At 42.4% G+C, this 13,459-nt stretch overlaps 2 protein-coding genes and 1 pseudogene across 6 annotated transcripts in view; all 3 read left to right on the forward strand.

The window, feature by feature from the left end:
• LOC115102675 (dual specificity tyrosine-phosphorylation-regulated kinase 1B-like) overlaps positions 1 to 2,980 on the forward strand; it is an 80,503-nt gene extending 77,523 nt beyond the window's left edge. For all 5 annotated transcript variants that reach the window (XM_065008467.1, XM_065008464.1, XM_029622863.2 and 2 more), the window contains exon 11: positions 69 to 2,980. In XM_065008467.1, coding sequence (XP_064864539.1) covers positions 69 to 827 — 759 coding nt within the window. In that variant the 3' untranslated portion in view covers positions 828 to 2,980. The remainder of the gene's footprint in view (positions 1 to 68) is intronic.
• An 836-nt stretch (positions 2,981 to 3,816) lies between these two features.
• zp3d.1 (zona pellucida glycoprotein 3d tandem duplicate 1) lies at positions 3,817 to 7,428 on the forward strand. Its single transcript, XM_029622876.2, has 9 exons — positions 3,817 to 4,461; positions 4,557 to 4,669; positions 4,772 to 4,875; positions 4,962 to 5,136; positions 5,225 to 5,336; positions 5,432 to 5,520; positions 6,359 to 6,429; positions 6,548 to 7,224; positions 7,350 to 7,428. The coding sequence occupies exons 1-9, from the start codon at positions 3,889 to 3,891 to the stop codon at positions 7,404 to 7,406; spliced, it is 1,971 nt and encodes a 656-aa protein (XP_029478736.1). The 5' UTR covers positions 3,817 to 3,888; the 3' UTR covers positions 7,407 to 7,428.
• Positions 7,429 to 11,455: 4,027 nt separating this feature from the next.
• LOC115114027 (taste receptor type 1 member 1-like) lies at positions 11,456 to 13,457 on the forward strand (annotated as a pseudogene).
• Positions 13,458 to 13,459: the final 2 nt, after the last annotated feature.

Genomic DNA, 13,459 nt, shown 5'->3' on the forward strand with positions numbered 1-13,459 from the left:
TGATGTACTGTAGATGCTGCGTTCTCTGTTTCTAACGATGACCTCTCTTCCTCCCCCCCACCGCCAAGGCTCCATCTCAGCAGCAGCTGCGCCTCTGGCCGGGTGGAGAGGGGGGCATGGGTCCCCTGTCCAACAGCGGCAGTAGCGTTGGCGACCCCCCATACCCCCAGCTGCTGCTGCACAAGCCGGCGGCCACACAGCACTCACGCCACTTCCTGGGAGGCGGCGGCGTCGGGGGCATGATGGAACCCCACCACCCGCACCCCATCTACGGCGGTCACCACGGCAATGGGCGGGGCCTGCGGCAGACAGGGCAGGGGAACCAGCCCCAGGGCCAGGCTTCACAGGGCCAGCAGGGCCAGCCCCTGATGCCCATCTCCTCCCCACAGATGCCGGATAGCATCGAGCTCAGCCTCACACACCACCACCATCTGGGTCAGTCTTCCATCATGCCGCCCCCATCCAGCTTGGACTCCAGCCAGTACGGCTCCTCCAACCTCCACCTGGGCCTCTCTGCCTTTCGGACTAGGACGGTCATGGCCCCCCAGCCGCCCCCCGCCGGCTCTCAGCAACAGTTGGCTCAGCCCCCAGCCTCTCAGGACAGCTTGGTCGCTGCCTCCGGGCTTGGATACATCCCCCCATGTTACCCGGGAAGTAACAACAATAACAACCCTCCCCAGGGTAGCGTGGTCGGGGGCGGGATGCTCACTGGGGGGCCCCCACCCAGGGGAGTAGGGGGTGGGGGGAGGCCGGACTCTGAGGAGTCCACCATGATGGGTGTGTGCGGCAATGGAGGAGGCGGTGGTCAGAACACGGCCAACTCTTGATAAATCTTGAACAAATTCCAAAAGCCATACAATTTTAACAACGACAACATTACAATTTCAACACGCATACATACACAGTATACACACTTGAGTTTGAAACAAATACGGCCACACATACAGTTACAGAGACAAACTTGTGAAATATCAAAGGAGTTTTGTTTTGTTTTGCATGGGAGAGTAAGAGAGGGAGAGTAAGAGAGGGAGAGTAAGAGAGGGAGAGTGTAAGAGAGGGAGAGTAAGAGAGGGAGAGGGAGAGTGAGAAAGAGAGGGAGAGTGAGAAAGAGAGGAGAGAGTGAGAGTAAGAGAGGGAAGGCTTTGAAACCATTTTTATCCTTTTTTCAGTTTCTTTGTTTTTCTTTTGTTGAAGGAAAGAAACGGGGCTCAGTAGTTGGAATGGAAAGTTTCAGATAAGTTTGTTTTATTGTTATTATTATTATTATATTATTTGATTTTATGTGATTTAAGGAAAGGTTTGCAGCGAGATCTTTGTTGTGTGGGTTGTTTTTTGGAATGAAGACCGCAAAGGTAAATGAATGGTTTGAAAAGTGGTAATTGTTGGTTAAGAAGAGGGAGGCACGAGAGAGTACCCTTATGCTATTTTTAAATTCTTCTTTTTTTTCTTTGTTTTTGTTTAGATTTTCTGAAGTCTAGGTTTAATTGTACATGTTTTATTTATTAAACATCACTACATGAGGAGGAGGGTAAGTGGGGAGATCGGAAGAGCGCTAAATTGAGAGGTGGTTTATTTATTCATTTTTATTTTTATTTATACAGGTTTAGTTTTATTTGCTGATGGACAGAAATCACTTGCGCATACACAGAGAAACAAACAAACTAGGGTCTTTTTAGTTTGTTTTTCAGTTCAGTATATCTCACCCCCGAAACACACACACACTTTTGTTACATTTTTTTCCTTCTCTCGCTTGACACTGGCTTATATATCTGAAACTATGAAACAGATCATAGAAATTAAATGAAGCAAATGACAAAAACCGTAGTCACCACACAGTGAGAAACTATACGATGAGGTGGCTGAAACATTTGACGAAGTGAGACGCTTTCAAGAGGAGAGGGGGAACAGAACTTCTTCACAAAAGGAGGAAGTGATTCAAGAGGAACAAAAAACAACAAAACATTTTGCCACAAGGAAAACCAAAATGCTTCCCTGTTGTTTAAAAAAAAAATAGTCTGCCTTCTACTTCAACATCTAACCAGAATCTTTCACCCTCTTTCTCTCTCTCTTTTCTTACTCACTTTTGTTTTGGACCGTAAACTACAGAAACGTAACACATTTTGGGTTGGAGTAACTCTGGATATGCTAAGCCAAATCTTGCTAACTCTCTCTGTCTCGATCTCTCGCTCTCTTCTCCTCTCTGCCCCATTTTTCTGTTGGAAGGGAAGGGGGCAATATATAGCAGGAGGGAGGAGTACATACTTATGAGGGGACACTTTCATGCCCTCCTTACCCCTACAGCCCCCGTGACTCTGACTTCTCTGGCCTCTTTTCTTTCTCCTGTCTTTTGTTCTCCCCTTCCCTCCCTCCTTCACGACACTCTGTGAGTGCTGTTTGCCATCAAGTCAAAAAAAAAAGTGAACTACTTCTCTCTCGGCTGCTATCTCCACTTTCAACCATGTTCGGATTGCTGCTAAAGAAAACAAACAGACAGATAAATAAATAAAAATAAACTTTTTAACCCTCCTGCTTCAGAAAAAAATGGAAAAATAAACCACTGCATCTCATGTATTTATTACTATTTAACAAGAAAAAGAAAAGGTAAAAATGAACCTGTTTTCTTCTGTTTTTTTGTTTGGTTGCCTTCTTCCTGCTGGTGAAAGTTGGGCATTGACTAAATGTAACAGTTAAAGGTGGTATTAAAACACTGACTTAGTTTAAGTCAGCCACTGGGCGGGGCCTGAATGGGGGAAACTGGGTAAGAATAAAGTTGGATATATAAGAATAAAGAGTATACTTTTGCACACAAAGGTCAAATGCAAATCACAGCTTTCTGCTTTTTTCAGCTTTCAGTCGACAGACCCTCATCTGAGCAATGTGCATACAGTAGCAGGCCTACCACAAAGACAAACTGTTGATGTGGCAAGCTAAGTGATCACTGACATGGCATAATAAATCTGAGATTTGCGTTTGACCTCAAGTTATTTCATCCATTTTTGTACCTGAGTGTAACTGGTGTTGGGTGTGGTGGGGATGATGTCCGTGAAGAACCACAAAGTTGGTGTAGCTACTAATGAACTTATTAGGAATCAGTCTCATTGTTTGGACAGTCTTGTGACAATATTTTATTGTTGCCCATATACAGTAGCAGGCAGCTCTGAGTAAAGTGTAAACATAGCATTACAGCTAGATACATTGATTGCTGATTTACTATCAAGGTGAAAAGATGCTACCGGAAGTGTTAAAGACAGGTTCTTGTTACCCTGATGGCCTAAACTATACCCCTAGCTGTATCTTTGGTCTCAGCTTACATTAGCACAATCCTCCATTCATCTATTCCGTTGTCAATGGAAATGCTGTTTAGTTCAACATGTCTCTGTGTGAGGGGGGCAGTATGGTCACCTTACACCATAAAACTACATGCAATTAGAACCAATTTAGGACCGTTTGACTCATGTTCATCAACACATTTGCGCTCTTCCTAGTTGAGAGTTATTGAATATGAATATAACAGGTGAAGGTCAAGTTTTGTATTCACCCAAGTCACTGAGTAAAATTGAGAGCACAGTTTATACTGGCATCTGGTGGCTAGATAAGTGAATTACATACTCAAAGTTTACATTGTAACATAGTAGGCAATGCAAAATACGTTTTCATATGTCATTGCAAATATAATGAATCGAATCATTAATTGATCATCTACGCTCAGTAGCCTACATGCAACGAACGTCGCCGTGTGTGCCAAGTGCGTAATTGTTGCGCCAAAACCAGGTGAGCGCAATTAACACGCGCCTACAACATTCATCTTTAAAAGGTCGGTCTAGTTTGCCAACAACAGTGTGTCCACGAGGCGCTCTGGACTATTTTATTTCTGCGGTCACGTTGAACATGGCGCAAGTTGCGTGGATGTTTTGTCTGTTTGCATTGATTTTTTCTGCCTTTCCATTCACACAAGTATCAGCGGAGGCTGATTTTAATGTTGGCCGATGGGAGGGTCAAGTGCATCAAGACTACCAATTTGCGGAGCGGCACCTCCTGGGCAATGTACCAGTGCGTGAGGTGATCAGGCCTCGGATAGGGGAAGACGATGCCACCGGTGCCCCTCGGTCAGAACCACCATACTACTTCCTTCCCATGTTCCAGCACTCGGCGGTTCCCGTCGTCGATAGGGACTTGTTCAGACCAGTCGTCGGGAAAATACGTTTCCCCATTATCTTCACCACCCTCTTGTTTCCGCCACAAAATAGTCCAGAGCGCAACCACTTCTCTCCCGTGCGTAATCCGCGTGGAGTGGAGGTGTGGTGCGGGTACAACAAGATCTCCGTGCGCATCAACAGAAGTCAGCTCAGGTTTAGGTGTCTGGCCTCCATGCTCTTCCTGGGCACTTGCCCCGTCACCCGGGTCACCCCACTTTTCTTTTACTTCCATTATGACTTGAATGACTGTGGCAGTACTCAAACGGTAAGATGTGTTGGGATACATTTTGCCCTCACTATCCATTAGGACCTCACTGACCCTAAAATATGTACTCTTTTTATTATGTTAATGACTTCCAGACCATGAATGGCCAGCTGGTGTACTCCAGCTCACTTCGCTTTTCTCCAGAACCACAGGGGCCAGTGATGAGAGCCATACCTCTCAACCTCCCCATTCAGTGCATATATAATCGGTATAGTGCCCAATAGACTAGTCTACAGTAGGCATTTATACTTCAGTCTTACTACTGTGTGATGAGTGGTTTTTGCTGTTTTACCATCCATTTCCTTAACAGATTCCACTACTCCTACAAAGTTGGCTATGTACCTGAGGTGCATGACCGCACTCTCTTGAAGAGTATGAATGGCAAACACATCTTTAGGCTCACTGCATGCAATGGTAAGTAAACATGTCCCATTACAATAGTTTGAAAGTTGATTTTAAGGGGCAGAGAATGAGGGGAAAATATTTCTCTCCAAATGCAGAGCAATGGGAACAATTGTCGTCAGAAGAGGGCTATATGCTTGGGGAGCCAATGTACTTCAAAGCCTACGCAGCTTTTGTCCCCAAAGATGAGAGCGTGTTTGTTGATTCCTGCTTTGTTACGACATCCAATGACCCAAATGCCACACCTCGCCTTGAAGTCATTCACAACTTTGGGTAATCAAACACTTAAATTCTCACACACTGATGTAGATCTAGCATTTGTATCAATCAATTCTAGTGGTGGGTATGTATGTGTTTTTAGATGTATGGTGGACAGCAAGCGGAAAGGCAGTCAGTCCCAGTTCTTCTCCAGAGAGTCAAATGTCCTGCGCTTCACTGTGGATGCTTTCCTGTTTCCCCAAATCACTGCCAAGGTTAGGCTATATACTTTTATGGCACACAAATGTTTCCACAACACCAGTGAAATAAGGGGGGGTATTATATCTCTCTCTCATACTCTGTTCCACAGCATCTCTACCTGCACTGTACTATGACTGTCATGAAATCCACTTCAAAGCGCAGCGCCAAGTCCTGCACGTACAATAGAGCAGTGGGAAGGTAAACTGTCTTTTTGGAATCTCAACAGTAACCTCGACAAATCTGATGTATTTCTATATCCAGTGGTGGGAAAAGTACACAATTGTCATACTTGATTAAAAGTAAAGATACTTTTACTTGAGTATTAAAAGGTAAGTCACCCAGTAAAATACTACTTAAAAATCTAAGTATTTTATTTGAAATCTACTTAAGTATCAAAAGTAAATGCTATAAATCTTCTCAAATTCCTTGTATATGCAAACCAGACGGCACTATTTTAAAATGTATTTATGAGTAGCCAGGGGCACGCCAATACTCAGACATTTACAAACGAAGCATTTGTGTTTAGTAAGTCTGCAAGATCGGTGACAGTAGTGATGACCAGGAGTTATCTTGAGAAGTCTGAATTTGAACGTTTTCTGTCCTGCTAAGTATTTGACATGTGACTAGTACTTTTGGGTGTCAGGGAACATGTATGGGAGTAAAAAGTACATTTTCTTTAGGAATAACTAGTAAAAATAAAACATCTATATAAATAGTAATGTACAGATCTCCCCAAAAGGGTTGTACTTCAAAGTATTTTTGACTTTACACTACTGTCGCTCACAATCATTTACTCAAGAATTACATCACAAGTTACATAGACTGGTCATGATCAATGTGTAGGACACTGATGACAACATAAGTAATTTAGTTATTTCATGGTACATTTTTTTTTGCACTGGTTAACCAGGGGTTTATTCACTAGAAAGCTAATGAAACAGTGAGTGACCTACCTGAATTTGTCCAATAGAAACTCGTTTTTGTTGCAAAATGTTTTGGACTAATGATTACACCCCTGGTTGTTATTTCTTGTTAGGTGGGAGGAGCTGTATGGCCCTCCCTCTGTGTGCTCCTGCTGTGATTCTGTCTGTGAAGTGTCAGATTTTTGTAAGTATACAACACAGTCAATGCTGGAACACCTCTTTTCTCTCTAATTCATCTTACATTGTTTTGAAGAATTAATCTATGTTGATCTGTAACTTGTGGTTCTGCCTGATGTAACCAGGGCCAGCCTTGACATCTCCTTCAGTGAAAAGCCTGATCACCAGTAAACCCTGGAGAGTGTTGGAGGACAGGGAGAAGAGTTTGCCTGTTCAGGCTGAGGAGAGACAGCCAGATGGCGAGGAAAGGGTGGAGGAGACCTTGGCAGTCACTTATAGAGTGGAGAAGGTGAAGTTTAAAAGCTTGGCAGTCGCTCCTTGGGAGGAGGAGAAAAACATGTCAGTTGCTGTTATGAATAAGGTAGAGGAGGTGCAGGAAGGGACAGTTCTAGGAGAGGAGGGGGTGGTAGCCAGAAAAGAAGGGAGTGTGGAGGAACCGATTGAGGACAAACGGGCTGAGAAGGAGATTGAGGTGGCAGCTGAAGAGATTGGCACAGACCAAGTGACATCAAGTCTAACTTTGGAACAAGAACCTGAGGAGAATACTGTGACGGTTAAGGAGGTAGCTCAGTGGAACATGTCGAGTGTCACCATGAATGCTAAGGTGTCAAAGAAAGCTAAGGAGCAGGTTGCTGGGATAGAAGGGTCGAAGGTTGAGAGCGTGGCGGTTGGACAGATGCCTTTGGTGGACGAAGCGGCAGCATTTCTGCAGGGGTACATGGAGCCTGCCGAGTGGAGAGAAGATTACCAAGGACCAGCCCTAGAGGAAGAGCTGGGGAGGTTTTGGAAACCATCCACAAAGGTTAGTTTTCATCGTCTAGTGACTGTTTCAATGCTGCCTACTTGAGTTTTAATGTCAGTTTAAGTTGCAATCATTTGAAGTGTTTGTCATACCAGCTGTTTTAAAATGTATCTATTTCTTTTCAGGACAAGCTTGCTGTGCTGGAAACTTCTGTCCCTATTGGAACATTAACTTTAAATTAAATATTTCATAAGAAGAATTACACCTAAGTGTCCTTGTATGATTGAATATTAAATTACCCTTGATATAAGCAATGAACAATGCTCTGAATGTTTATGGTAGCTGAGCATTTGAGGGATGTATATTTGTGGGGGTGTATATTGAAGATGTAAACATATGGCATTCTCTGAAGGGTACAACTATTTTACACACAACAATGACAGGGAGCTCAGAGGGAGACTGCAGAACTAGGGTTGCAAAGCCACTGGTAATTTACCAAAGTTCCTGGAACATTCTGTAATTTTGTTAACTAAAAGCTAATCTATGCCAACTTTGATCATTTATACTTGAATATTTATTTATTTTATTTAACCTTTATTTAACCAGGAAGGTCTCCATTGAGATTTAAAATCTATTTTTTAAGGGCGTCCTGGCCAAGATAGGCAGCACCAAGTCATTACAAAAATTACAAACATGAAAAACTACACGTAATCTAGTAAAAACCATAGAATTCACAAGAGTATAACAAAATACCAATCGGGACAAGTTTTTCCAGTTTAAAAGTATTTTGTAAAGCGTGCCAAGACGATGGCGCAGAGTACATAAAAGCCCTTTTACCAAATTCAGTTCGGACATTTGGAACAGTTAGCAGGATAAGGTCCAGAGAACGAAGAGTACCCACCACATTTCTGAACAATAAAAAGGTAGTAAACCCAAAATGGCTTTGTAAATAAAAGTATACCAGTGCCTGAGCCTACGAGTGACAAGAGAAGGCCAGCCAACCCTGGTATACAAAGTGCAGTGGTGCGTAAGGGTTTTGCAGTTTAAAATAAATCTCAAAGTGCCATGGTAAAAGGTGTCAATTGATCTCAAACACTGAGCAGAAGCATTCATATATAAAATATCCCCATAGTCTAGTAAAGGCATAAATGTAGCTGATACTAGCCTCCTTCTGGCTTCAAAAGAAAAACAGGCCTTATTCCTAAAATAAAATCTCAATTTCAGCTTCAATTCTTTTGTAAGTTGTTGAATATGGAATTAAATGTTTTTTAATGCATTCATAGTATTTTTCTATATTTGGGTCCATGAGTTTCTAGTGGATGGACCATATGGTTAATTAGAAAATAACCTAATTAATGAAACGATCTAAAAGATGGCATTATTTTCAAACTCTGCAACTCTTCCAACTTGACTTTTCACAACTGCCACCAGTCGGGTGCGAAAACATTAACGATAAGTTTAAAATAAAGTATTTAATGCTGAAATCCTCATATTAAGACGAATGGTATTCTCTAAGTTGATGGTTTATATTTAGGATCATGTTATATGATTAATTCATGTATTTTACATGTGATAAATAAGGCCATGCAGAGGGGCCAGAGATAATTAGACATCTGTGATAATCTGAAGTACCACTATGTCCTGTAATAAAAAAAAAAAATAAAAAATTACCCAAATGCTGGTAGTTTACTGGTAAACTTTGAAAGTTACCAGTAATATACCCTCCCGTTCAAATTGTATTGGCCGCATACACATATTTAGCATTAGGAGCTAGAAACAGAGCTGCCATGTCTATCGGAGCCACCTTGGTCGCTACATGCAACCCTAGGCAGGAATGATGTAAAACTCTGTTTCAAGCTATTTTGTGGGGATGGCAACAAGTGGTGCATGAACAGTGTCTTTCAGATACAAATGATGATGAACATATGTATGTAAATTGCATAGTGCTGTTGGGTTCCAAAAAGGGAAGTCAGTTTGGATTTGGCTTCACTCCAATCACATTGCATCGAGAGGAAATGACAAACTGGTTGTGCATCTCATGTATTGTTGTCCTCTGGTGGTTAGCTAGTTATCTATATTTGGCCCTTTCCTAAATTAGCCATGGATGATAGAGATTTGGACTTGTGGTTTTACTTAATTCTCTGTACTGGCCAACGATTATAATGGCGATTCTGATCCAACCATAAATTCATACATTGTGCCCCTGGCCAGAGAGGATGGAAGTTCAATATGTAGCTAGATGTAGAAGGCTAATGTTAACTAGCTAACATTGCCCATGAAATGAAATTAGGCTAGCGGGCAAGCATTTTAGCCAGGTAGCCTAGGACAAAAAATGAAAGTGTGTACTGTATGACAGTGATAGACCGTTTCGTAAACGTGAAAGAGAGGAGGATGGCATTGGCATTCTCTACAAGTATGGTGAGTCAACATGTTTTTTCTATTTTTACAAACACGCATGACTACATCATATTTATCTTATGTTTATTGGACTAAATTGTTTTTGGTATCTTTTAGTTGTCACTTTATTAGACTAAGCAGAGGTGATTTGATGATGTTGAAGGTGAAATTGTGCTGGAATAGTGGAGGCAGCTCATGTTTTCTTTGCGACTTGCAGTAACTCACCATGATTCTAAATCAATAGTTATTTAGTGGTCCTAAAATGTTGGAAACATGAACTTGCTTGACCATGCTGTAGGTCATGTAACGGATTGGTACATGCAATATGCTTTGTGGACTCCACTGGACAGGTTGCTCTCTGTTTTTGTGAAGAAACAAAGGCATGGTTGAATTTATTCTGCCACTGTGTCTTTTTATTGTCTCAGCCTTAGGCCTATGTATCACGGTGTCAAGGCATATGAACTAACACATTATAGAGTAAACAATGCAATTATCACAACACATAGGTTGTAATATGGCTTTTTATTCTGGCTTGGCTTCCCCAGTGATTTTACCCACACACCGCTACTGTGTATTCCATTCCATCCATTAATGTGCCCGTCCTCCTATAGCTCCTCCCACCAGCCTCCTCTGGTGGAAATGTCTAATTATTTTGTATTAAGGGATGTGTGAAAGACCTGACAGATATTTTCATAAACCTCAAGACATGTTTCCATAATAGCCTGACCATGGAAAGGTGGTTGTGGTTATCCTGGTATCTGGGGCATGGAACAAAAACAAGGAAGTAACGGAACATGTGAAATAGTGAAAGATGATTGATATCAGTCACCTCGGTAGATGGAGAGCATTTCATCCTCTGCTCTATCAACTCAGTCTTACTTCGAAATCTACAATGTTGTTTCTTGTGGTGATGGTGTCATTTCACCTGGTGAAACAAAGTGACACATGCTCCTCTTTACCACGACTGAGCCTGGATGGAGACTACATTGTGGGGGGACTATTCCAGCTGCATGAGAAGTATGGAGGGACTGGTCCAGCGACTGAATCTGAAAACAGAAAACCTGAGGTGCTTCAATGTCACAGGTAAGGCAAAGTCTGCTTTCACCACTGGGGGAAAACAATACTGTAAATGTCAAACTTTTTTGTTGCACACATTGACAGTAAAACTATGCAACCTTCTACATCCCAGGTTTAAATTTTCCTCAGCAAGCTACCAGCAGATTCAAGTCATGAGGTTTGCTATTGAAGAGATCAACATTGCTCAGACTTGCTCAGTTATGGGGCTGCTCTGGACTTTCTGACCCAAAAGGGAAGAGGAGGCATCCCCGTGTGGAACAGTACAAACTACAGACCTAAAGTCATCTCAGTCACTGGCCCGTTTGGAAGCAGCCAAACCATCAGTGTCACCCCTCTACATGTTTGAGATGATTCCAATGGTAAGTAGTATTTTATGGCACAATATAACCTCATGATGGTGCTATTTATACAGTAGCTGCCTTGTGTTTGTACTCTTCAGGAATGGGTCTGTAGAACATTGCAATATAAATATACCTGTACTGTAACAATACTTGTTCTCACAAAAGCATTATTGTTTTGTGTTTTACTTCAACAGGTGACTCATGGGGCATCAAGTGTCTAACAGAGCTCCAAAAACAGATTTCCCTCCTTTTTCCGAACCATTCCCAGCGACATATATCAGGTGGAGTCTATAGTCCGTATACTCCGACAGTTTAACTGGAACTGGGTGGCTTTCATCGGTGGTGACAATGACTACAGCAGAGATGCCTTGACAGTTTTTCAGGATAAGATTAGACCAGCTAACATCTGTTTGGCGTACCAAGACACCATTCCCCAAAACCAATCCTTAATAGGGCGTCTATTCAACAACATAGCCATGTTCAATGTCCAGGTTATTGTAGTCTTTGCCAATGTGGAGTTTGTCATTCCTTTCATCCAAAAGGCCATGGATCTCAGAGTGAAGGAGAAGATATGGATCGCTAGTGAGACATGGTCCATGAACCAAGAGTTGATCAAGAAGAGTCAGATTGAGAGGATAGGGACGGTCTTAGGTGTGGTCAGATTTGCTCTGACTGCAACTCCACCAGTGCCCAGACAATTATTGGAGAGGACCAGACATACAGCTTTGTCATCTACTCTACAGTGTATGCTGTGGCCCATGCACTCCACAGTGCTTTGCGGTGTGGGACAGGGAACTGTGCCAACTCAGAAATCATTGCTTATCCTTACATGGTAAGTGAGCTGCATCTCCTTCAACATGAAGCCTTATGGTCAACCACATCACCAAAAATATGGTTATTAATTGATGCCATCTTTTATTTGACCATTTTGTCTTGCATTCCCAGGTCACGGAGGCACTAAAACAGGTCAAATTCAAATTGGACAATCAAAGTATAGAGTTTGATGAGAACGGGGATCCACCGGCTCATTACGACATTGTACACTGGGACTGCAAAAATAAAACATGTTCTAATGTGGACATTGGCTCATACCTTACCAACCCCACACCAAGCTTCCACATTAATGAAACTCTCATACATTGGTTTGAGGGCACAAAGGTTAGTACTTCTTCAAACTGGCTTCCACACCTGCTGTTTTGAGTGTGAGATCTGCTCTGATGGAAAGTACATCAACCACACAGGTACTGAGCAACATTGTTTTTGCCTGGAGTTTTTCCTTGACAGGTCAATCCGTCAGAAAGAACACCTGGCACCATTTATTACCTATGAATCACATGACAAAAATTGTTATCTGTACACATATTAGAATCTGTCACCCAGACGTTCTCTTCCCTTCCTCTCCCAACAGCTGATCCCTACAGCTGCATAGCATGCCAAAAGGATGAGTGGCCCAGGAATGGCAGTACCTCATGCACTAAGCGCTCTATAGAGTATCAGCATTCTGATGTTCCAGGCCATTTCCATCATCCTCATCTCAATTACCATATTGGTTCTGTTCCTTTGTAAGAAGGACACCCCTGTGGTAAAGTCAGCCGGTGGGAGGCTCTGCTTCTTCATGTTGTGTTGCTTGTCCATGTCCTCCTCCAGCGTCTTCCTCTACATCGGCAAACCCAGAGGCCATCTGCACCGTACGCAATTCTGTGTTTGTAGTCTTCTATGTGGCCTGCCTGTCCTCTCTCGCTGTTCGCTCCTTACAGATTGTCTGAATCTTCAAAATGGCCGCCAAACTGCCCAAAGCGTATGATTTCTGGGTCAAGCATGGTGGTCAGTGGATCACTATTATCACAACCACAGTCATAATGCTGTTTCTGTGCATTTTGTGGATAGCCATTAAAGGACCCAAGCCCAATCAGATAACATTGTATAGCGAGGTAATTTTGGATTGCACATATGGAGTCATCCCCATCTTTTATGTGTTAGTACTGTTTGCCGTTTTGCTGGGTATTGCATGCTTTAGTTTTGCCTACATGGGAACTGACCTGCCCAAAACCTACGAGGGTAAATCTATCACTTTCAGCTTGCTTATCTTCTTCATCTCTTGGGTCATCTCTCTGACGGTGCACCTGTCTACCAAAGGAAAGCACACACACTCCGTCAATCCTTTCTCTGTGGTGTGCAGTCTGTATGGTATACTCTTACCTAAATGTTTGGTTACTTCTTCCCTAAATGCTATATCATTATCGTTACACCTGACCATAATACAGCAGCCTACTTTCAAACTGCAATCCAGAGTTACACACTTCAACCTAGATAATGTACAGATGTTGAGACATATGACTTGTGTTGTGTGGCACTAGAACTGCCACTACTGTGTTTTGTTTCTTTTCAGTCTATATCTATATTTTGTAATCCCATACGGTTTCCCTCCTTAAAAGAATTTTAATTGTTTGCCTATTAATAAAACACTTTTGCAATTAATG

This window comes from Oncorhynchus nerka, linkage group LG3 (assembly GCF_034236695.1).
Source record: "Oncorhynchus nerka isolate Pitt River linkage group LG3, Oner_Uvic_2.0, whole genome shotgun sequence".
In the NCBI taxonomy this organism is placed as follows: Eukaryota; Metazoa; Chordata; class Actinopteri; order Salmoniformes; family Salmonidae; genus Oncorhynchus; species Oncorhynchus nerka.

Bases quoted from the DNA above. Each gene is read 5' to 3' on its own strand.
- zp3d.1 (XM_029622876.2), top strand. From the start codon at position 3,889: ATGGCGCAAGTTGCGTGGATGTTTTGTCTGTTTGCATTGATTTTTTCT. The intron at 5,521-6,358 runs GTAAACTGTCTT...ATTTCTTGTTAG, and splicing joins TACAATAGAGCAGTGGGAAG to GTGGGAGGAGCTGTATGGCC. The intron at 6,430-6,547 runs GTAAGTATACAA...TGATGTAACCAG, and splicing joins CTGTGAAGTGTCAGATTTTT to GGCCAGCCTTGACATCTCCT.